This window comes from Gopherus flavomarginatus, chromosome 4, assembly GCF_025201925.1.
Source record: "Gopherus flavomarginatus isolate rGopFla2 chromosome 4, rGopFla2.mat.asm, whole genome shotgun sequence".
Taxonomy (NCBI): Eukaryota; Metazoa; Chordata; order Testudines; family Testudinidae; genus Gopherus; species Gopherus flavomarginatus.
In genome coordinates, this window is record NC_066620.1 from 59,962,244 (window position 1) to 59,987,130 (window position 24,887).

A 24,887-nucleotide genomic window follows, 5' to 3' on the forward strand; every position below is an offset into this window, starting at 1 on the left:
AATTAACAGCTGTGTAAAATGGATTGGAGAACTGAAAGGTGTGATAGGATGTCAGGGGTGTTAATGAAAGTTGAACCAATCTTTTGGAATGTCTATTTTGGAAAAGTACAGGGCAAAAAGTATGCTTTGTCAACTTTTTTTAGGATATTCCTTTGTTACATAATATGGAGCTCTGTGATTAGTTTTGGTTAGCACTGAGTTGCCTGGTGGCATTCAAAGTGTTTAGTGTTAGCTAATTAGGTTCCAGTAGTCCTACAGAGAAGAGGGAATCAGACAGCTGTTTTGCTCTAAAATGAGAAACAACCTGCAGGAAGGTGACCTGGGCATTTGAACCTGAACACCAAAGTTCACAATTCCAGGTGGGTCATATTCAAGACTCCAGTTTTGTTCTTTTCCATAATTTCCATTCTTTTCCTGTTGTTCTATAATTAGAATTCCATAATTCCAAGCTGTTTCTTTTGAGGTTCTGTCACTTTCCTCTAAAAGATCTGCACATACCATATTTCACCAGGAGTGTGGGTCTGAGCATTAATTTTTCCACAGCTGTAAACTGCGTAGGTGCCAGTGGGTAAACTGTTACTAATACATGCTAGAGGGACACATTGCTTTCCTTGTAGAACTCTCTGTTGCAGTTACTGTTGTTTGCTGCTGATTACTATTAATTCTCCAATGTGTTGTTTGAGTTCAATGATTAGTAAGCAAATAACAGAAGAAAATGACGCATTTTATGGGAAGCCCTAAGAAAAATAATAAAACCACTTAGTTTTTGTGCAAGATTAATAGGGAAGTATGTTCTGAGGTGGTTTGTTATACTCAGTTATTTGTTTTCTCAACAACAATGAAGATAAATTTAGCCTATCAGCCAACTTTCCTAATTGATAAAGGGAAAAGTGTAAAGTATAGGCACTTACATGTTCTAGTTCCTTGTTTAATTATAATTTTAAGAAAGCTACATGTTATTACCTCCAGAAAAACTTTGTCTAAAGAACTTTAATGATGCTCTCATTGTAGTTTCTTACTTCATTCTTTACAAATATTAATGAGCTGATTTTTCACAACACCCCTATGAGTTGAGCTGGTATTGCTTTCCCCATTTTACACTGAGTTGAGACACCAAATTAAAATCAAATCATCAATTTTTGTATGCCCAGTTTTAGAAACTGAAAGCCTGGATTTTGAACGCATTTTTATAGCATTTTATATGTTCAAAGCCCAGCCCAGCCCCCATTGATCTCAGTTGCAGCTGTGAGTGCTCAGCACTTATGCAAATCAGCCCCAGGGTCTCCAGTTGGGCACCCAGAAAATAAAGAACACACAATTAGTGATCACCTGGAAAGAGTTTGGCTTAAGTGACTTGCCCAGTAGCACACAGGAACTCTGTGGCAGAGGAAGGGGATAGAATCCAGTTCTTCAGGGTATCAATCAATTGCCTTCACCATGAAATTACCCTTTCTCTTCCTGCAGTTCCTGCCTCATTAACTATGCACCTTCTAACTCTGCAACAAAAAAGGTAGGAGTCCTACAGACAACAGTCTCCTTTACCGCACAGCCTTGTTCTACCCCGAGAGTAGGTCCAGCCTATTCACTGAATGAGGCAGGAGTCCTGTGGGAAAAAATGTGTAATTTATAATTCTGTCACAATGTGTTTGCTCAAAGGGGCCAAATGAAGATTGCACAAGCATCCTTAATTCTGGTATTTCCTAACCTCTGAGTGCTTGACTTAATGTTCTTTTAACCTGGATTTGGGTGGGGCATTTTGTTTGTAGTGAGAGGAGTTCGGATGTAATTTCCTAGTCTTTTTTTAGAACTTGAAAATTGCATAAACAAAAATGTAAGCATAGATCATCAGCAGGGTTAGGATGTTTATATCCACAGCACAGTCCTCTATTACTTTAGCTAATGGAAGAGTAGGAGGCTGTTCTCTTCTGTGTGGACCTGCCACTAGAGGATGTGGGAGACACATGCTCTAACAGTGGTCGTCACAGATAATTACTAGACAGCAAAGGAAGGCTGAGACTCACCAATGATGGGTTCAGGTTCTGGAGGGCTGTGTTCTCTAGTGGTTTTAGACTCTTGTGCCTCTGTTTTCCCTGGCCTGTTCCTAGCCCTCTCATCACAGATCCTGCACCTGTCCTCCCCATCCTTTCCTTTCCCCATCCTACTTTCTGCCATTTGGTTTGATGACGTTATTTAGTGTGGGGGGTTATTTATTTTCCTAATCCATTCTTTCTCTTCTCTCTCTGGTACTTTCCTCGCTTTCCTTTGAGACATTGCCAAGTCATTCTCTTGTCATTGGGTGTTTGTACCAAGTTGTGTCTTACATTTTGCCCTAACCATAGTTTGAGTAGGTCTCCTGATCGCTTCAGTTAGGGCTTCTCAGTTTTTGGAGCCTGCCATTGCAAATGTGCTGTCTCTAGCCACCAGAATTTACTAATTATCTTTAATTTTTAAGGGTTAGAATTGGAGGCCCAGAATGATAAAGTGACAGGTCCACGGTCACACAAGGTATTTCTACACAGTAGTTGAGAGGTGGTTCCCAGTTCAGGTACAGATACGCAGGCTAGCTCTGCTTGAGCTACTATACTAAACTTAGCTGTGTTGGCTGCAACAGCACGGGTGCCTGGCTGCCAGAGTACAAGTCTGTCCAACCTCTAGGTATGTGCTCAGATGGCTAGCTCGAGCTGCTGTTATCATGGCCAAACCTATTTTTAGGTGCTAGCTCAAGTAGAACTCATGCATGAATGTCTACCCATGCTGGGAATCACCCAGCTGCTTTGTAGACATCCCCACAGTGAGTCAGTGGCAGAACTGGATAAGAGAAAAGAGGAGTCCTGACACCATTTACTCTAAGCATTAGACCAGGGGTGGGCAAACTTTTTGGCCCAAGGGCCACATCTGGGCCATGAATGTAGGGCTGAGGCAGGGGGTTGGGTTGAGGGAGGGAGTGTGGAGTGTGAGAAGGGTGCGGTATGCAGGAAGGGGGTTGGGGCAGAGAAGGGGTATGTGGTGTACCAGGGGGCTCAGGGAAGGGGGTTGGGGTGCAGGAGGGGTGTAAGGTGCAGGAAGGGTGTGGGGTGCGGAAAGGGGTTAGGGTGCAGGCAAGGTGCGGCGGGGGCTCAGGTCAGGGAGTGTGGGGTGCAGGAGAGGTTCAGGGCACGGGTTCTGGCCCAGCGCCAGTTACCTGGAGCAGCTCTGGGGTTGCAGCGATGCACACTGAGGCCAGGGCAGACTCCCTGCCTGCCCTGGCCCCACGCCGCTCCCAGAAGTGACTGGCACAACAGTCCTGTGGCCCCTGGGGGAGGGGGAGCAGAGGGATCCATGCTCTGCCGTCACCTGCAGGTACCTCCCCTGAAGCTCCCATTTGCCATGGTTCCCCATTCCTGGGCAATGGGAGCTGCGGGGGTGGTGCCTGCAGGCGAGGGCAGCGCACGGAGCCTTCTGGTTCCCCTTACCCCAGGGGCCACAAGGATATGGTGTCAGCCACATCTGGGATCAGCCTGCAGCACCACGGTGGTGGCAATCCTGGGGGCTGGATCCAAAGCCCTGACAGGCCGGATCTAGCCCACGGGCCATAGTTTGCCCACCCTTGCAGTAGACAGTACACACTCTCTTGGTGTTTAATACTAGTATTAAATCCCTATATGCTCTGTTTTTAAACACCTCTGATTCAGAGACCTCTGAACTGCCAAATAAAGAAGCAAATGGAATTGAAAAGCCAGTGATGAGTTCTCCTAAGACACAAGGAGCATCAAGGAGGGTTTCAGTTTTAATTACCAGATTAGAGACTTCAAAATCCAGAAATCTTTTTAGGTGGCATGCCTTGGCCGAGGAAAAGTAAATTAGAGTGCAGAGCTAGCCTGTTAAAAATATTTTTGACAAGCTAATTAAATATCATACAAATCTCTCTTTTATTTGGGAAGGGCGAGGGGAAAGCTAATCAAGGAAAGCTTCATACGTAGGTATTTCCAGAAGCCACTTGCATACAAATAAAATTAAAAACTGTTACCCAGCACACATTAATGCACAATGGAATGGGCTGATACAGAACTGTGCTCCTGCCTCTGAGAATGGAAGCAGTAACAAATGCTGGGCCCATTCCTGCTTCCGTTGAAACCGATGGTTATGTTCCCACTGCCTTAAATGGATAGGATGGGGCTCCTGCTGAGGAGTATCTTAGCAAGTGGAATGCTGACAGAGCCCACACGTTGGCAGGTGGGACCAAACTAGGGACCTCTGGCACTTAGTGCATGAGTCAAAATCCAACTGGCTGGCTTTTAGCTCATGCAGTAGAGGCTCATGCACTAAGCTCAAGAGGTCCCCCGTTTGACTCTGCCCGCCGCGAACTGGAATCTGTTGGCATTACAAGTGGGGGCTCATCTGGAATTTCAACTGTGGGAAGTCTCTGACGCTCAGGACATGCTCCCTCAGCTCGGGGAAGTATGTGACCCACATACTTTCTGGGTGTGGTGTTCTGTCACATCTTGTGGAACCAAGACCACTTAGAAAGGGCAATTATTGACACAGGCGCCAACTCTTTTCTGCTCTGGCGGGTGCTCACACCACTGCTCCAACTCCACCCCTGCCCCAAAGTCACTGCCCTAACTCCGCCTCTCCCTGCCCAAATCCCCACCCTGGCCCTGCCTTCTCCCCTAAACATGCCGCGTTTTCCCTCCTCCCCACTCCCTCCCAGGCTTGCCGCACAAAACAGCTGTTTTGCGGCTCAAGCTCTGGGAGGGAGTGGGGAGAAGCAGGATGCGGTGGCGCACCCAGAGGAGGAGGCGGAACGTAGGCGGAGGTGAGCTGGGGCGCGGCAGGGCGGGGAGCTTGGCTGCTGGTGGGTACAGAGCACCCATCAATTTTTCCCCATGGAGTGCTCCAGCCCCGGAGCACCCACGGAGTCAGCGCCTACAATTAATGAGTCTGCTTTACAGCCTTAGCTAACAGTCAGTTGGCTTCTAGCTCACGCAGCAGAGGTTCAGGCACTAAGCTCCAGAGGCCCGAGGTTCTAGCCTGTCTGCCAATGACCAGGATCTGTCAGTGTTACATGAGCACTTGCTCATCCATAGATGTTCAGCAGCATGCTCCTTCACTTTGCGTTCTTGCACACTTTACTCGTGTTTGCAGAGCAGGAGGGGCCTGCTTTTCAGAAGAACCGAATATCCGCATATCCCATTGGCTAATAGTTATTACTCTGTGCACTCATCCAGACTCTTCTGCATTTAATCCTTTCCCTGCTGCATGTGGATGTGCTGGTCCAGAAAGAGATTGGCAGCAGTGGGAACTGATGATGCAAGAGTTTCTGTGAGTTTTACATTGACATGTTGCCACAGATCTAGATCTATAAACTCCAGGACATCTTCATAAATGTCTGGATACTTTTCAGTATCTCCCTTTTTACTCCTATGACCAAGCTGGCAAGGCAAGGGGGATTGGGCAGTGAGTTGCAAGTCTCTATTCCATGTTCATCCGAGATCAGACAGAAAGAGACCACCCCTCTAGTCACATTAACAGAGGAAGAGATTGGGCTGTGAAGAGGAGTTAGTGGAAATCCTTACTTGCCCAGCTGCACAGAGATTAGGTCAAATGTATATGATCAGGCACAAGTTCAAATCATGTCATTCATGTCCAGAGCCTGGCATTGGATTCCAGTATTTACCAAATCAGGAAGTGATTGGAAGCAGGACCTATGAGGTTCTAAGTCTGTGCAGGGCCCCCAAGCCATTGTTTGTTTCTCCTTTCCTTGAAATGTGCCATTTTTTTAATGTTGCTGATTAAATAATAATTTATAAGACACTGAGCCAGCTCTGGTACAGCTTAATGACTAGTGTAATTTATGGATACCAACAGCTACACAAACATTGCTGTAAATATAAAGCATGTCTCCCACAAATTTTACTTTGATGCCTATGTGATATCATTCATTTTTTCTTCCCCCAGTCATCTTTTGTATGTTAGTCGGGTCTGCGCAAGACTCAGCAATCCTTTTCTCGCAGGCTCTCCTGGGATGAAGCGATTGGGGCTGGAAAATGAAAAACCAAATTAATGTCTTTTTAAATATCAAATGGACATTTTAATTAAAAGCTGGTTAACCCCCCTTAACATAAATAAAAATGCCTCCATTTTAAAAAAATAAACAAAAAGAACATTTAAAGTATAATTTTGGGAGGGATGCTTTTTGGTACATATTTTTTTAGCTACCTGAATCTTCTCCTTTGTGTATGTAGACACTGAATATGCAAATAGAAAAAGGGAATAATTCATCCTATGACACTGAACTGAGCCTAATAACTCACCCTGCTGTGATCATGTTATTTCTGTTCTGTGACCTATGCTACGAGCCCATGTATGTGCACGGCATAATGCAAAACTGAGCTAATTTGAATCTCATGTCAACAGAGATAAATGAACAGATAACATTAATGCTGCTACAAGTGCTGAGGACCTTGGTGTTACATCTTATGTCAGGTCTGCACAACTCGTAAAGCGGCGAGGGCCACATTACTCCAAAGAAAACAGCTGAGGGCCGAAAACCCCCCGGCCCCGTGGAAACACCGCCCCGCCCCCCGCCCCCCGGACCTCCCGGCCCTGCAGAAACAAACTCTCCTTCCCCAGCGCCGCCCCACCAAAACAGCTGTGGGCCAAAAAGGAAGGTTGAGGGTGGAGAGGTGATACTTGATTTTAAATCAACCAGGGACTCCCAGCTGAAGAGGTGGCTGGGAGCCCTCAGGGTCAAATTAAAGGACCCGGGGCTCCAGCGGCTGGGGAACCCGGAGCTTTGCGGGGCTGGGGCAGGGATTTAAAGGGCCCAGAGCCCTTTGATTCCTGGCCGCAGCTGAGATTTAAAGGGCTCTGAACTTCCTGCAGCTGCGGGCAGCCCAGAGCCTTTGAATCCCGTCCGTGGCTGGCAAGGCCGGCTTTCGGAAGTGCGGGGCCCAATTCGGTGGGGCCCCAGCAGGGATGACGGGGAAAAAAAAACGTAAAAAAAAAAAGCCTTTAATTTCTTAGCAACTGGTTCCCTATAAAAAGTTCTGCCACCGTATGTATTTTTTGTACCAATAGTGTTATCATACGTCCGTATTTTCCTCCCGGATGGCGATTTAAGAACCAAAAAGCCTGACATGTCCGGGAAAGTACAGATTTATGTTAACCCTACCTAAAGTTCTCTTTTAAAAAGATGGGTCTGAACTAGAAATGAGCTCCGCCACTCCCTGAGGGTGTGCTAGGGTGCACATGTGTGGGTCCCAGCTGCTCCCTGCCCACCTCATTGAAGCGGGTGTGCAGGGTTACTTCCCTGGGAACTGCAGGGCACCAGTGGACATGGGGCCGGCTGGAGGGGGAGGGGGATAGGGCTGGAGGTAGGGTCTGGCTGCAGGCTGGGCAAGGGGTGTGGGGCAGGCTGGAGACGGGGTGTGGGGTGGACTGGCTGGCTTCAGGCAGGGCCACAAGGGGGATGCAGCATGGGTTGGCAGGGCTGGAGACAAAGGAGTGTGGGACTGGCTGGCTTCAGGCAGGAGGGTGTGGCAGGGGTTGTCTGGAGACAGGGAAGGGGGTGCAGGGCTGGCTGGAGACGGGCTAGTGCAGGGCTGGAGGCAAGGCAGGGCATGTGGGGCTGGCTGGAGACGGGGTGGCTGCAGGCAGTGGGTGCAGGGCTGGCTGCAGCAGGAACTGGTGCAGGCAGGGCAGGAGGTGCAGGGCTGGTGCGGGCAGGGGGCGCAGCAGGGGGTGCAGCAGGGGTTGGCTGTGGGCAGCTGGTGCAGGTACAGGGGGTACAGCCCATCCTGTATGGTGAGTGCCTCCTCCTCCTGCCTCCCCCACCAGGGTAGCAGTAGCAGCCCATGGCTCAGGAGCTATTTAAAGGGCCTGGGGCTCCCCTGCTTCCACTGCCCCAACCCTGTAAATAGCTGCGGGAGCCCTGGGGAAGTGGTGGGGCTCCGAGGGCTATTTAAAGGACCAGGGCAGCACAGGCAGCTGGATACCGCCCCCCCCCCACTACCCCAGGGCTCTGGGGGCTATTTAAAGAGCCCGGGGCTCCCCTTCTTCTACTGCCCCAGCCCTTCAAATAGCCACAGGAACCCTGGGGAAGTGGTGGGGCTCCGGTGGCTATTTAAAGGGTCGGGATGGTAGAAGCGACGGGAACCCCGGACTTTTTAAATAGCCCCCAGAGCCCCACAGCCCTACCCCAGGGCTCCAGCAGTGGTACTCTGGTGGCAATTTAAAGGGCCTGGGGCTCCAGCCCCTGCTGGGAGACCCAGGCCTTTTAAATTGCTCCCTGGGAAAGCTGGGCCATCCTGGTACAGCGTACTGGCTTTTGCCGGTACACTGTACTGGGGCTTGGGCGCGGGGCCCTCTTAGGGGCGGGCTGATTCAGGGGAATTGGCTGAATTGGCCTAAAGCCAGCCCTGGCAGCTGGGATTTAAAGGGCTCTGGGCTTTCCGCGGCTGCCAGCAGCGCAGAGCCCCATGAATCCCAGCCTTGGCTGGGATTTAAAGGGCTCTGGGCTCCCCGCTGCTGCCGGCAGCCCAGAGCCTTTTGAATCCTGGCCACGGCTGAGATTTAAAGGGCTCTGGGCTCCCCGCCACTGCCGGCAGCCCAGAGCCCTATGAATCCCGGCCACAGCTGAGATTTAAAGAGCTCTGAGCTCCTTGCCATTGCGGGCAGCTCAGAGCCTTTTGAATCCCACTGCGGGCTGCACAGTGAGCCTCTGTGGGCCGTACGTTGTGCAGGCCTGTCTTATGTGTGTGTTAGATAGCAATACAATACTCTGTAACACCATCCTGGGGCATTGATTTAATACTTACTTGACAGCAGAGGTGAAAGTAAAATGAGCTCTTACCAGTACGGGGCCAGCTCTGCCCCCCCTGGAAGGGCTTGGGCTGAAGGGGTGGGGCCTCGGGTGGAAGGGGCGGGGTTGGGGTCAGTGTCCGCCAGCCAGCCCATCTGTGCTGCCTGGCCTGCATCGCCCCAGGCTCCAGCAGCGATTTAAAGGGCCCGGGGCTCCAGTGGCAGCGACGGCCGGAGCCCCAGGGCCTTTAAATCGGAGCCCTGGGGCAGCTACTTCTGCCCCCCTCCCCCATTGGCAGCCAGGAGGTGAGGCAAAAGGGACAATGACATTAAAGCTCTGCTGTGGCAGTGCTTTAATGGCGCTGTTCCCAGGCCGGCTCTAGGCACCAGCGCAGCAAGCAGGTGCTTGGGGCGACCAATGGAATAGGGCAGCACGTCCAGCTCTTCAGCGGCAATTTGGTGGTGGATCCCTCAGTCCCTCTTGAGGGGAAGGACCTGCCACCGAATTGCCGCCGAAGAATGAAACAGCGGCAGTAGAGCTGCCACCGATTGCGGCTTTTTTTTCTGCTTGGGGTGGCAAAAATGCTGGAGCTGGCCCTGGCTGCTCTTTTTGCACCCCTCATCAGCAGCCCTGCCAGTAGGGACCCATCAGGGCCACAGATGGGGGATGCAAACCAGCAGGACTGCCAATGGGGGGATGCAAAAGGGGCAGCTATGTTAAAGTGCTGCTCCTTTTACACCCCCCCATCGGCAGCCCTGCTGGTAGGGGCCTGGCAGCGCCGCCGATGGGGGGGCACAAACTGCAGGGCTGCCGATGGGAGGTGCGCAAAAGGGGCAGCGATGTTTAAGCGCTGCCACAGCAGCACTTTAAAGTCAGAGGTACAGGCTGGTACTGGCTGCCACTTTTTACCGGTACACCGTACCGGTTCGTACTGCCTTACTTTCACCCCTACTTGACAGGAAGAACCACCTACTAAGTCAGCAAAGTCACTTCCTGCAACACCCTGGTTTTCCTCTAGAGATCTCCATATTGACGTAGTCCAACTCTCAGGGCTTGTCTACACTGGCAAGTTTCTGCACAGTAAAGCAGCTTTTTGTGCTCAAGCTGCAGATGTATACGAACTGCCAAGCCACTTTGTGCGCAGAAACTCCTGAGTTGCAGCTCTGCAAAAAAAAACACCTCAACAAGAGTGGTAAGGCTATTTGCACAGAGGCTCCAGCACTCCATTACCAGTGTAGACACTTGATTGCTTTTTGCGCTGTCATTGGCCTCCAGCGCTGTCCCATAATGCCTCAAGTGACCACGCTGCTCATTGTTTTGAATTGCACTCCTCCCCTTGCAAAGCACCATTTCTGACAGCCGTTGCTCACTGTGCTGATCTGCTCCAGGACACAAAGCAAACCATTAATGTGGAATGCTCTTGCTGTTGAACACAGGGTGTGTATGTGTGTGTTCTGTCGGGGTTTCCTCCGCCTCAGGACTGGTTGCTTCCTGTTGCTCCCTGAACTTACAAGACAGCATGCAGACACACTCTCTGTCCCCCAAAACACACTGTCTCTCTCCCCCTCTCCATACTCACACCACTCCCTGTTACACAATCCCCCCCCTACACACACACACACACCCCTTCAGTTGAAAGCATCTGGAGATGTAGTAGGATGCCCATGGAACAATGGAATTGAGAAACTTGCATCATGTGATGCTGTGCCTGCCCCAGGAGGCATTGCAAACCCTTCCCAAAGCACCCTGCAGCCAGTTGCACAGTGGGATAGCTACCACAATGCACTGCTGTCTTTGCCATTGCAAGAGCTGCTAATGTCGATGTGCTCCTTGTGACACTGGAGAGCAGTGTGGACACACGACAGCAGTTTAATTCCAACATTTTAATAAAAGTGGTATAACTTGTGGCACAGACACTTGCCAGTGTAGACATACCCTTAGCCTGTGAAATCTGATGAGGTTTGATTCAGACATGGGAAAGGCTCTAAGCTATATCTGTAGGAACTTCCAAACTGTAGATTCTGCAGGGGATAGCATGTTACGAAAAGGAAGATGCGCTGTAGAGGTGTTTGAAGTCCCTGCTGATAGACTCTCAGGGTTGTCCAGTTTCAACCACTTGTCTTGCTTCTGTATGTATAGTTTTGGTCTGTAGGAATGTCGTGACCCTGACAGACATACAAGTGCAGCGAGTAGCTTGCATGCTGCAATCCAGAATTGCTGTAAGGCAATCAAAAACTATGAGCTGTCAATAACACAGAGCACCCTCTTTAGGAGCTGGGACCCTTTATTAAAAAGGTTTGGCATGTTTGTTTGTTTTCCCCTTCTGAATTTATTTGCACCATAAAATGAGTCTGACAAGAAATAGGGGTTGTTTTTCTACATGCTTCATTAATTTTTAGTTTTGGCAGGCAATATAAATACAAGTATCAAGCGCACATCTAATTGAATCACCAGCAGTTCTCAACTCTCTGTAGTATCAAGGAACATGATGTAGCTTTGCTGTTTAGCAAGCGTGGATGAGTCAGGCAAATAATGGCTCATTCTGCCAAGGGGCTTTGGCTCAGTCTCTGATTTTACCTTTGTTATGTAAAAGTGGGTAGTAGTTGTATTAGGGAATTTGCAACAATGGCCTGTTTTGGATGTGACATTCTTGAAAGGCAGGTCCATGACGCATGGTACTACAAGGGAGGGTCTTTGGTTATAAGTAGGAAGCAGAGACACTGGAGAGCAGGTGCATTTTTCTATAAATCTATCCACTTTCATAGATTCATACATTTTAAGACCAGACGGGACCATTCTGAACATTCAGTTTGACACCCTGCATAACACAGGCCGTAGGACTTCCATGAATGGATTATTGCTTCAGGCCCAGCAGCTGTGGTTGAACTAAAGCGTATCTTCTAGAAAAACATCCAGCCTTGATCCAAGGCAGAATCGAAGAGGTTAGGTCCCCAGAAGATTTACAGTATGCGAAGTCAGGCTTATGCTTCATTACTTATGGCCACTCAGCTGTCAAAGAGACCAAAGAGGCCTCCAACAAGAGACTGCAAAGAGATGAGAGACTCCAGCTCTCTCTTCCCTGGATGACCTCTGATATCTTAAAACCACTCAAAGAGAGGGAGAACCTGAAAAAGTCTTGGCTCTGGGTTTAGCTGCAATATTTGGTAATCTAATTAGAACTGGGCAAAAATTTTTCCACCAAAAATCCAGATTCAGGTCAACCAAAATATATATGTTGAATTCACCAAATAGTTTTGATTAGAAAAAAATCTTTAAAAAAATTTGAATCATTTAGTTTCAACATTTTTGAAATAAAATGTTTTGTTTTTTTCAATTTGGAATGATGGTTCATTTTGAAATTTCTGCAATTTCCTTAAAAAATAAAGAGCAAAAAGTTTTGAAAAGCACAAATGAAATGTTTCATTTTGGGTCTGTAGAAGGGTGGTCTTCCCCTTAAGGACCTAAGGGCTGCAGCTGGTCAGCCCTGTCCCAATCCATTAGCCCCACCCACCACACCTGGGAGGGTGATGTGGGACTTAACTAGCTGGCTAAAGAGGGCTGATTCCCTATGTCATGGTATAAATCCCCACTCTGAACCTTAGAGTCCAAAAGATGGGGTACCAGCATGAATTCCTCTAAGCTTAATTACCAGCTTAGATCCTGTAGTGCCGCCACCAACCAGGACTTGGAGTGCCTGGTACACTCTGGTCCCCCCAAAACCTTCCCTGGGGACTGTAAGACCCAGACCCCCTGGATCTTAACACAAGGAAAGTAAACCCTTTCCCCCACCGTTGCCTCTCCCAGGCTTTCCCTCCCTGGGTTACCCTGGAAGATCACTGTGATTCAAACTCCTTGAATCTCACAACAAAGGGAAATGCAGCTTCCCCCCTCCTCTTTCTCTCCCTGTCTCCCACCAATTCCCTGGTGAGTACAGACTCAATTCCCTTGAGCCTCAACAAGGGGAAAAAATCAATCAGGTCTTAAAAAAGAAAAGTTGACTCTGTAATTAAGATGGTAAGGGTTACAGGGTCTTTCAGTTTATAGACACTAGAGAGAAGCCTTCCCCCCAGCACAAATACAAATTAAAATCCTTCCAGCAAAATACACATTTGCAAATAAAGAAAACAATCAAAAAGACTAAACCGCCTTCTACTGGTACTTACTATCTGAATAGAAAATTAGAGAGCCTGTAGGTACGTCCGGTTACTCTCAGAACCCAGAGAGAACAACAGACAAAACAAACAACACAAAACAAAGACTTCCCTCCACCGAGATTTGAAAGTATCTTCTTTTCTGATTGGTCCTCTGGTCAGGTGGTCCAGGTTCACTGCTTGTAACCCTTTACAGGTACCAGAGACATTAACCCTTAACTATCTGTTTATGACACCCTATTATCCAAAAAACCAGGAAACTGCAAGATGAAGGAGGGGGGCTGCAAAGCTCTCCAGGCAGCAGAGAAACCTGGAATCCTGCAGCTGAAAGAGCCACTGTTAGAGGAAGCCGAAAGCCAGTAAAGACAAGCAGGGTGGGCTGGGAAGAAGCTGCACAAGTGGCAAGGGAAAATTCTTGCCCCAGCTCCTGAGGATTGATCTGACCAGACCCAAAAAATGATTTTGGGACATTTAAGTTTTCTCTGGGCCCCAAGGTAGGAGCTTAACTCACTGTTCAAGCGCTCTTCTCAGAGTGCTTTATTAAATAGAGATGCAGTGAAGTTAATTAGACTTTGGCTTCTCCTTGACTGGGCTGTTAAAGTGACATCATTGTTACTTTATCGAAGGGGAAACAGAGGTAGGTTTCAGTAGAGCCATAACTGGCCAGAGAGGTTCTCCAAAATAGCCATGTCCATTTACAGAGTCAAACAAAACATGTTGTTTAACACCAAACTACTTTTTAAAAAACTTTTTGATTCAATTAAAACACTGAAAAATGTTTGTTTGCGAATGGCCTGAAACTGATTTTTTTTTCCCCTGATCATTTTTATTTTTTGAACAGCCAGCAAACCAAAAAAGTCAGTTATGTGCATAGCGTTATTCCTAACCCCATTCATTGTTAATGCCATTTCATTGTGATAGCAGCCTAGTAAATCCCATGCTCTGGGGCTGGAATCCAGGTAGCAGGAGAGAGTTAGCCTCTGGGAAAGCAGCCAGCCCTCCTATGCTCTGGAAGCAACTGCCCATCATGTTGCTTCCGGAGAATAGGCTCTTTGGAAGCGACCTCTCACTGTAACAATTGTGGTGAGATGTTCAAGGCTGTTACGCTCATACATGGCTGCCTCAAGCTGTTTTTCGTTTTTGGATGCACAGCTCCAGTTTACATAATTGGTAAATACTGTAGTTTAACTATCATAGGACTTTCCCCAGGCAGGATCAAGGCTTGCTTTCCACACAGCTCTTTTGTAAGCAGGGTATTGTGTGGAGACAGGAGGAGCAGGGGTAAAGAAGGCAGAGCTGAAGCAAAAAGCAAATGGCCCAGGGCAAGCCATTTTTAGAATGTCTACATTGCAATCACAGGTGAAATTGGGTTAGCATACCCATGCTAGCTTTAATCTGCCTAGCACAACTAAAAATACCAGTGAAGATGCATAGACCCTGGCACAGGCTAGCAATGCGAATACTTATCCGGGATTCTGGGCAGGCATGTACAGCCCATGCTAAAGCCTGTGCTACTGCATCTTCACTGCTTTTTTTAAAAAACTATTTATTTAGGAAGTTTTTAAACAAGTTTACAAATCCTTGTCATGTAAACATCAGAAACAATACAGTCATTACAACAGTTAGCTTTTGTTTAGAGACATTATACAGGAATATAGTCCTCATGCTGGACTGAGAGCCCTGGAGACTGAACTCTCTTTATCCACAGAATAGGAGAGATAAAGAAAGCAGCAGTGCAAGCTTCCTGTAGCCACTGCCCCAACCCTGATGTACAGATCAACTGCAAGGGTGAGATGGTAAATCATATTGGCACTTATCCACCAGGAACTAGACTGAGATGCACCAGTCCATGTCACAGAAGCTAGCAACACCTGTCAGATGTAAGAAATGGTGGTGACTGAGCTATAGTTGTTGGCTATATAGCACAACTCCTGATAACATTGGTAGGAAATTAATTGTTGCTTCAAAGCAGTATAAGGCCTTTTCCTTGGGAGTGTAAGGGAGACACAAACATTTGAACAGTCCTTGTTTCATAGACACTTCTAAAATTCATAGCCTTTCACATCACATGCTTGTACATTGAATTAGATATGCTGTTCCTTTCTACATACCTAAGACTGACAGTGCAGTACAAGCAGAGATTTGTTCCACTTTAACGTACCACAGCTTATTCTACCCTTTCTCATTAAACATAAGAGTGGCAATACTGGGTCAGACCAATGGTGCATCTAAACCAGTATCCTGTCTTCTGACAGTGGCCAATGACAGATGCTTCAGAAGTAATGAACAGAACAGGGCAATTATTGAATGATTCATCTCATATCATCCACTCTGAGTTTCTGGCAGTCAGAGGTTAACAACACCCAGAGCATGGGGTTGTGTCCCCAACCATGTTGGTTAATAGTCATTGATGGACCTATCCTCCATGAACTTATCTAATTCTTTTTTGAACCCACTTTCACTTTTGGTCTTCACAACATCCCCAGGCAACGAGTTCCACAGGCTAACTGTGTGTTGCGTGAAGTACTTTCATTTGTTTATAAACCTGCTATCTATTAATTTCATTGGGTGACCCCTGGCTCTTGTGTTATGTGAAGGGGTAAATAACACTTCCCTATTCACTTTCTCTACACCATCCATGATTTTATAGACCTCTATCATATCACCCTGTAGTCATGTCTTTTCTAAGCTGGAAAATCAATCTTTTAAGTTTCTCCTCTCGTGGAAGTTATTCTAAACCCCTAATCAGTTTTGTTGCCCTTTTCTGTACTATTTTTCCAAATCTAAAATATCTTTTGAGATAGGACAACCAGAACTGCATGCAGTATTCAAGGTGTAGGCCTACCATGGATTGATATGGTGACATTATGATATTTTATGTCTTATTTATCCATTTCTTAATGGTTGCTAACATACTGTTAGCTATTTTGACTGTGGCTGCACACTGAGTAGATGTTTTCAGAGAAATATCCACTATGACTCGAAGACCTTTCTTGAGTGGTACAGCTAATTTAGATGCTGTCATTTTACCTGTATAGTCGGGATTATTTTTTCCAGTGTGCATTATGTTGCATTCTCAACATTGAATTTTATCTGCCATTTTCTTGTCTTGTCACTCAGATTTGTGAGATCCCTTTGTAACTCTTCACAGTCAGCAGGGCTGGCTCCAGGCACCAGCTTATCAAGCAGGTGCTTGGGGCGGCCACTCCAGAAAGGGGCGGCAGGTCCAGGTATTCGGCAGCAATTTGGCGGAGGGTCCCTCACTCCCGGTCGGAGCACAGGACCTTCCGCTGAATTGCCACAGATCGCTATCGCGGCTTTTTTTTTTTTCTGCACTTGCTGCTTGGGGCAGCAAAACCCCTGGAGCTGGCCCTGACAGTCAGCTTTCAACATAACTATCTTGAATAATTTTGTATAATGTGTACACTTTGCCACCTTTTCCAGATCATTTATGAATATATTGAACTGTACTGGTCCCAGTACAGACGCCCTGGGGACACCACTATTTACCTCTCTCCATTCTGAAAACTGACCATTTATTCCTACACTTCCTTTCCTATCTTTTAACCAGTTGCTAATCCATGAGAGGACCTTCCCTCTTATAACATGGGTGCTTGCTTTGCTTCTGAGCCTTTGATGAGGGATTTTGTCAAAGGCTTTCTCAAAGTCCAAGTACATTCTTTCCACTGGATCACAATTGTCCACATATTTATTTACACCCTGAAAGAATTCTAATACATTGGTGAGGCATGATTTCCCTTTATAAAAGCCATGTTAACCTTTCTCCAGTATATCATGATCATCTACGTGTAGAATAATTCTGTTCTTTACTATAGTTTAAACCAATTTGCCTGGTACTGAAGTTATGCTTACTGGCCTGTAATTGCCAGGATTGCCTCTAGAGCCTTTAAAAAAAAAAATCAGTGTTACATTAGCTATCCACTGGTCATCAGGTACAGAGGCTGATTTAAGTGATAGGTTACATACCACCGTTAGTAGTTCTGCAATTTCATATTTGAGTTCCTTCAGACCTGTTGGGTGAATGCCATCTGGTCCTGGTGATTTATTACTGTTTAATTTATAAATTTGTTCCAAAACCTCCTCTACTGACACCTCAGTCTGGGACAGTTCCTCTGATGTGTTATCCAAAAAGAATGAATCAGGTACAGGAATCTCCCTGACATCCTCTTCAGTGAAGACTGATGCAAAGAATTCATTCAGTTTCTCCAGAATGGCCTTACCTTCCTTGAGTGCTCCTTTAGCATCTCTATCATCCAGAGACCATGCTAATCGTTAGACAGGCTTCCTGCTGCAGCTGTACTTAAAAAAAATGTTTTGTTAGTTTTTATCTGTTGCTAATTGTTCTTCAAATTCTTTTTTTGCCTTCCTAATTATACTTTTATGCTTGACTTGCCAGAGTTTATGCTTCTTTCTCTTTTCTTCAGTGGAATTTGACCTCCAGTTTTGTCTCTAACCACCTCTTTTACTCTGCTATTATAGCCATGGTGGCATTTTTTGGTTCCTCTTACTGTTTTTTTGTTTTTTGTTTTTGTTTTAAATTTGGGATGTACATTTAGTTTGAGCCTCTGTTGTGGTATATTAAAATAGTTTCCATGCAGCTTGCAGGCATTTCACTCTTGTGATCATTCCTTTTGCATAGGATTATGTTTGTAGTACTTCAGACTTTATATTCAGACTGGGAGTTGCAGTCAGAAGATAGCTCGTAAGAGAGCTGACATGATGGATGACCTTAGGGTGGTGCAGACACTAAAGCAGCAGAAGTTCTTCCTCTTGATTAGATAGATTGGGAGCAGGACCGATGGGGGAGAAAGCCGGTACAAATTACCAAGGCCCGGCAGTCCAGAAGGGGGCCCTGGGCCTGGCTTAGTCAGCCCTGTTTAGCCAGTCTGCCCTTGCTGGGGGGCCCGAAAAAATTTTTTCACTGGGACCCGAACCCACTCTCGGTAGCCCTGATCAGGAGACCTGGGTTCTTTTTCTGACTCTGCTGTTGATTCATTATATTGAACTGACTCAGTGAAGTTACTTCACTTCTGTATACCTTAGTGTTCCCATCTGTAAATAATAGTAGGTAACCATTTTTGTAAAGCTCTTTGTGGTCCTTGTAAAAAATGTACTATACAAGTGTTTAGGAGTATCCCTTTACAGAAAGAAGCACGACTATATTTTGAGCTACTGGTATTTGAAGTTGGAAAGTGGATTGCATGTTTCACTCATGCAGAGCACAAACTGCAGAATTGTATTTCTTTAGGAGGTAGGAGACCTGGGCTTCAGATTTAGATTCCAAAAAAGATGCATAGAAATGTTATCTGAAGCTTCTTTTAAAAAGGCCACTGGAGCAAAAGGTGGTGTGTGTGGTATATTGTATAATAATGAGCAATATATTGACTTGTTAGACAGGCATGATAGGCATGCTGTGTTTTTAGCCTGCTCATCCAGGGCAATGAGGTAGTCAGCTCTAATATGCTAAGAAGCTTAAGGTTAGCCAGTTCTTGGGTGGAAATTCCCCAACCCCTCACCAAAAAAACCAAAAAAAAACCCCAACAACCAAATGCAAGTGCTACAAGAACTAACTCAGTAGATTGTTTGTTTGTTTGTTTTTTTCCCCCCTGAGCTTGAACTAATAGGGGCACAATAGGTAATGGTCACTTCTAGTCCATTAAAGAACTCACTGCATGTTTACAACAATTGGGGCATTGACCTTGGTGTCCTGGCCAGATTTTCACTTTGGTAAATAAATGTTCTGCCAACCTCAGTTCCCCTTGTAGTTTCAAAAGAAGTTATTCAGTCCTCTGAAAGCTGTTTTACAGCATAGCAGTACTATACAGCTGCTTCATTACAATACAGAATAATAATACTTTATTCTTATAGAGCTTATTTCATAGTAATGAAGGGCTGGAAGGGACCTAGAGATGTCATCAAGTACAGTCCCCTACACTGAAGCAGGACTAAGTAATCTCGACTATCCCTGGCAGGTATTTGTCCAGCCTGTTCTTAAAAGCCTCCCTCGGAAACCTGCTCCAGAACATAACTATCCTTATGGTTAGAAAAATTTTCCTAATATTTAATCTAAATCTCCCTTGCTGCAGATTAAGCCCATTACTACTTGTTCTCCTTTCAGTGGAAATGCAGAACAATTGATCATGGTCCTCTTTATAACAGCTCTTAATATATTTGAAGGCTAGTATCAAGGCATCGCTCAGTCTTCTTTTCTCAAAATGAATCGTGCCCAGCATTTTTGAATGTTTGCTCATAAGATATTTAGAAAATCTGCCCTAACATTTGTTGCTCTCCTCTAGGCTCTCCCCAGTTTATCCACTTCTTTCCTGAAACTTTGTGCCCAGAATTGAACAAAGTGCTCCAGCTGAGGTCTCAACAGTGCCAAGTAGTATGGGACAGTTACCTCCTGTGTCTTACATATGGCACTTCTGTTAAAACATGCCACAATGATACTAGCCATTTTTGCAAGTGCATCGCATTGTTGACACTCATTCAGTTTGTGATCCATTATAACCCCCAGGTCTTTTTCAGCAGTACTACCCCTTAGCCTGTTATTCCCATTTTGTAGTTTTGCATTTGATTTTTCTTTCCTAAGTGAAGTACATTGCACTTGTTTTTATTGACTTGCATCTTGTTGATTTCAGACCAATTCCCTAATTTATCAAAGTTGTTTTGAATTCTGATCCTGTCCTCCACAGTGCTTGTAAACCCCTCACCTCCAGCTTGGTGGTATCTGCAAATTTTATAACCATACTCTCCACTCCATTATCCAAGCCATTAATGAAAATATTGAATAGTATCAGCCCCAGGACTGTCCCATTCAAGACCCCACTAGGCACACCCTACCAGTTTGACAGCAAGCCATTGCATTGATAACAAGTCTTTGAATATAGCAACCACTGTATAGTATTTCCATCTAGAACATATTTCCCTAGGTGGCTCATGAGACTGTCATATGGGACTGTGTCAAAAGCTTTAGTAAAATCAAGAGATCCTATCTACTGCTTCCCGATCCACTAGGCCAGTAAGGAAATTAGGTTGGTTTGGCATGATTTGTTCTTGATTAATCTGTGCTGGCTATTCCTTATAACCCTGTTATCCTCTACATGCTTACAAATTCGTTTTTTAATAATTTATTCCAGTATTTTCCCACATATCAAAGTTAAGATGACTGGTCTATAATTTCCTAGCTCTGTTTGTTCCCTTTTCTAAAGACAGGTGGTAAGTTTGCTCTTTCCTGGTCCTCTGCAACCTCTCCCATGCTCCATGAGTTCTCACAGATAATTGCTAGCAGTTCTGAGATTGCTTCAGCTAGTTTCTTAAGTACCTAAGGCTGCATGATGTCAGGCCATACTGACTTGAATATATGTACCTTATCTAAGTATTCTTTAGATAATTCTTCCCTATTTTTGCTTATGTTCTTTCCCCCTTGTTGTTAATATTAATTGTGTTGAGTTTCTGGTCACCATTAATCTTTTTAGTGAGAACAGAAGCACAATAGGCATTGACCATATCAGCCTTTTTGATTTGTCATCACTTATTAGCTCTTCTTTCCCACTAAGTAGAGGACCTACAGTTTTCTTCATCTTTCTCTTCCTCCTAATGTATTTAACAAACCTCTTCCTCTTTCCTATTATGTCCCTTGGTAGCTGTAATTCATTTTGAGCCTTAGCCTTTCTGATTTTATCTCCAGATCTCAAAGCACTTTACGAAGGAGGTCATTATATCCTCATTTTACAGATGGTGAAACTGAAGCACAGAGATGGTAAATGACTTTCTTAAAGTCGCAAAGCAAATTGATGACAAATACAGGAATGGCACCCTGGTCCTCTGACTCCCAGTCTGGTGCTCCAGGCCCATCCATGCTATGTTTCTGCTTTGCAGCAATGAGGGAAGTGAATCCAATAGACAGCAGGCTAGGTTCTGCTTTGACCCATCTGTGTAAATCAGGATTATCGCCGTGGAAGTTAATAGAGTTTAACTGCTGGCATAGCTCTGGATTTACTAGTAATATTTGGGAGGTACTCACTAGTATAAATGAGAGCAAAATTTGACTCACCATCTTCTCTTTGGACCCTTCTGCTTGCAAGTTGTTAATACTGATGTGGTAAAATAAGGATACTTAAAACAGGCTAGATGATTGATAAGTTTCTTTAGAATAATTCGACACGCTTGCTGACTAGGATGTAGGGTATATGGTAACTAAAGTCTTAAACAAGGAATGTACATTAATTCACAACTTCAGTACCACCATTATCATCAGTTCTACCTTAAGGTGGCCAAGTTGCCTCATACATCAGAACGTACATTGTCTGGATGTCTGAAGGGGAAATTATCGTTAGGCTATAAAATCTTGCAGTGAGCTCAGCACTAACTAAAAGCCATTATTGTCCAAACACTGTTTGGCTCACATGAAATGAGCTGATGATTTTCCCAGTAAATGGTGGTTCACATCACAGTTGGCTTCCTTGTTGGTACTCTCTGCTGTCGGGGAGGAGAGGAGAGAGAGGCAAGGATTGATCAGGACAACTGATGCTAAATTATCTTCCAGCTCCTAGAGGTATGATGCCTCCATGTCGTAGGTTAGGCATACTGGCTGGATGATATAGAAGAAGTTCACGCTGTTTGCATCCCTTTACTGTTCCTGAGCTTCAGAGAAAGCACCTCAATCTTCAGGGCTGTCAAGGTAGCACAAAATTTGCACGCAATTAAAAACCCATGCTGTGTATTGTTTGACATACCACATTTTTCAGAAGTACAGCAACACAAACTGTAAGAATTCAACCTTTTTTCTAAAGTATCAGCTCTTCCCCCCACACAAAAACACTGAAAATTCCTTGAGAACTGTACCCATCTAGTACTTAACGTGGACTGTTGGGCATTAGGAGAAAACAGAAGCTGCTCTAGCGTAATGAATACACTATGGTGACCATGACTGAGAAGGTAAGAAAGGGCAGAACTGCTAATCCTCTGTCATGATGATATGCACTGCTGGGAACGTTCTTATATTTACAGAGGGGTGGAGTGGGTAATCCATTAGGTCTTCTGCATCTCTAACGTCCATGATTCTATGACCATGTGATTGGGATCCCAGCAGACACTGCAGTAGGGATGTGGAAAAGAGGGTAATGCAGCAATCTTAATTGACATATTTTCCTTCTCTCTAGGATCTCCTTCTGGCTCCAAAATGGCCCTACAGGGTTCCTTCAGCTGTTGGAATGGAACAGAAATCAAACTGGGGCAGGCATGTGATTTCATCAGAGACTGTGCAGAGGGAGAGGACGAGGGAGATATGTGCAGTGAGTAAATTCTGACTCCAAGTTTACATCCTTTCAGTTCCCTTCTGGAAAATGGGAGCCAGATGTTGCTTCCCAAATCACAGGAGCTTTGAATGAACACATGAAGGCTAATAGCCAGAGAAACAACTGCTTTGTACCCACCTTGCCTAAGTGACTACTGCCAGTCATCATCTAGTCCCCTCTCACTGGGGCAAACTGCAGTCTGTAATGGCCACTCATCATTGGCAAGGGGGTTGGACCTGCTGCCTTTCCCTGCAGCCCTAGTACTTCCGCTGGCCTTTAGCCAGGACTCAGCCTGAGGACACACCTGGCCTGAGCTCCCCAGCTCTGCCTGCCCTTGTACCTGGTGCTCCCAGGCAGCTAAACCCTTCTTATGTCAGGGCTGGAATGAGACTGACCCAGTGCCTCTCTTAGCTCTTATGTCGGGGCCAGCTGTGACCTGATTGGGTGTAGCCACAGCTGTGGCTACTACTCAGCCAGCCTCCCTCAGCTGCTCTCACTCCTTTTCTCCTAGGAGCAGGGTAACTTCCCCACACACTATCACAGGCGTGCCCAGACACCTAATAGACACTATCACAGGAGTGAAAAGTGCATTTTAATCCCGCTTTATAACTGAGGAAGTGACCTGTCTGGGAAAGAGCCTATCTTTCATGACTCCCAGTCCTATGCTTTGACCACTAGTCCATCCTTCCTCCCAAAAATATCTGTTTGCTCTTCCTCCTTTTCCTTATTTAAATAGCCATTCCCGGGGAACTCTGTAGTCTAAGGCTGTGTCTGTGCTACAGCCTAAGGGTGGGATTGCCCTGCTCATGTACACTGGCTCTCCTTGAGCTAACACAAGTATAGATAGCAGCGTAGTCATGGTACCACAGATAGCAGCAGCAGCAGAGGCACAGCTAAGCCATACCAAGTAGAAACCCACTTGAAAACCAGTGGTTATGTGCTCGGCATAGCTTAGCCATGCCTCCATTGCTCCTACCTATGCTGCTATCTATGCTCATTCTAGCTCAACAAAAGCCAGCGCAAGTATGTGTATATGAGATGGGGGCTCACACCCTTAGCTCACAGTATAGACATAGCCTATGATGACACATTTTGAGATAATCAGTTTCTTGTGTTTGCCTTAAGTTTCTACACACCTGAATATGTCACCGAGGGTTGTACTGTTCCAGAGACATCTATATAATGAGCTCTGTGATACATGGTCGTCTTTTTAGTTGTTACTGTAGTAAGACAAGTCCTAGATAAATCTGTGCCCTCATGCATTGTATCTACAGCAACTGACTCTTCTCAACCTTTTAAAGTGAATTCAGTGCTAATTAAAGGTGCTGGATTGACAGTCTTGGAGACTGAATACTTCTGCTTCTCCACAAAACAGGTACATCAAGGACAGCAAACTGAGGAAGCTTCCCCTGTGCTGTCCTTTATGTACCTCAATCCTGACTTGGAGGGAACCAGCTCTAGGGCCAGGTTGAACTACATACTTTTGCTGGCATAACTATGTCAGTCAGGGTGTGATGAGCTGTGATCCCTGACCAACATAGCAGTGTTGGTAGAAGGCTCTAATATAAACAACGAGGAGTCCTTGTGGCACCTTAGAGGCTAACAAATTTATTTGGGCATAAGCTTTCATGGGCTAGATATAGTGGTGAAACTGCACACTTGCCACTATAGTTCACTTCACTTCTGGGGAACTAGACTAAGCTATGCTGGCAAAAGTGAAACTTTGCCCATATAAGCTCTGTTCACACTTTGCATGCTTTGCCAGTATAGTATACTGTATTCCTACACTGGCAAAGTGATCCTACTGTATATCTAGCCTAGGAGTAACATGGGAGACCATGGAGAATTCCACCCTCTTTACTGCTAGCAAGTGTGCCAGTCAAATCAATGGCATCATAAGTTTTATGCAATGTATAACTGGAATCTGAACTAGGAGCACCAACATAGCTCTTATAGGCTACCAAACAGCTTTTAAACGGTTAACTTTTAACGTGACCGCTAGAGATTTTACCATGTGAGGTGCAACTTGTTAGTGAGCCTCCCAGCCTGGGTAGGGAGACTCACACTAGTTCAGCACAAACTAGGGCCCTAAAAATAGCAGCGTATAGATGTTCTAGATCCAGAGGAGACCTGGACTAGCTACCCCAGCTCGGACGCAGGGGTCAGGTGGGCGTGAGAGCCTGAGCTGCCATCCAAACTGCAACATCCACACAATTTTTAGCATGCTGGCTTGAGTCTGTCTACCTAGGGTAGGATGCTCACTTCCAGCTGCAGTGTTCACATACCTACTGGTTCACAGCAAACAGGTTTCCATGCTAACATTGTTTGTAGCATCTCTGAAGCAGATTTGAACTGGCAACCTAGATAAAGCTGTTTTTCACATTACCAATCTCCTGAGCCATCCAGTCCCTTCTCTGAAACACTGCATTAAAATTAAAATATACTTAAAAATTTCTCTTACAGATCTCAAAAAATCCCCCTTTTGTCTAAAACCTTCAAGCATAGCTTTAAAAAAAGTAATGGGATTTTTATTGTATTTTAATATTTAATTAAAAACGATAAATGGTGACAATTAGAATTCTTTTTACCACTGACTATATTTCATTTCATTTCTAGCAGGAAGTTACATTACTT

General features: G+C 45.6%; 1 protein-coding gene across 1 annotated transcript in view; it reads left to right on the plus strand.

Moving 5' to 3' along the window:
* ALK (ALK receptor tyrosine kinase) overlaps positions 1–24,887 on the plus strand; it is a 637,574-nt gene that overhangs the window by 438,134 nt on the left and 174,553 nt on the right. The window contains exon 6 of the mRNA XM_050948434.1: positions 22,119–22,250. Coding sequence (XP_050804391.1) covers positions 22,119–22,250 — 132 coding nt within the window. The remainder of the gene's footprint in view (positions 1–22,118; positions 22,251–24,887) is intronic.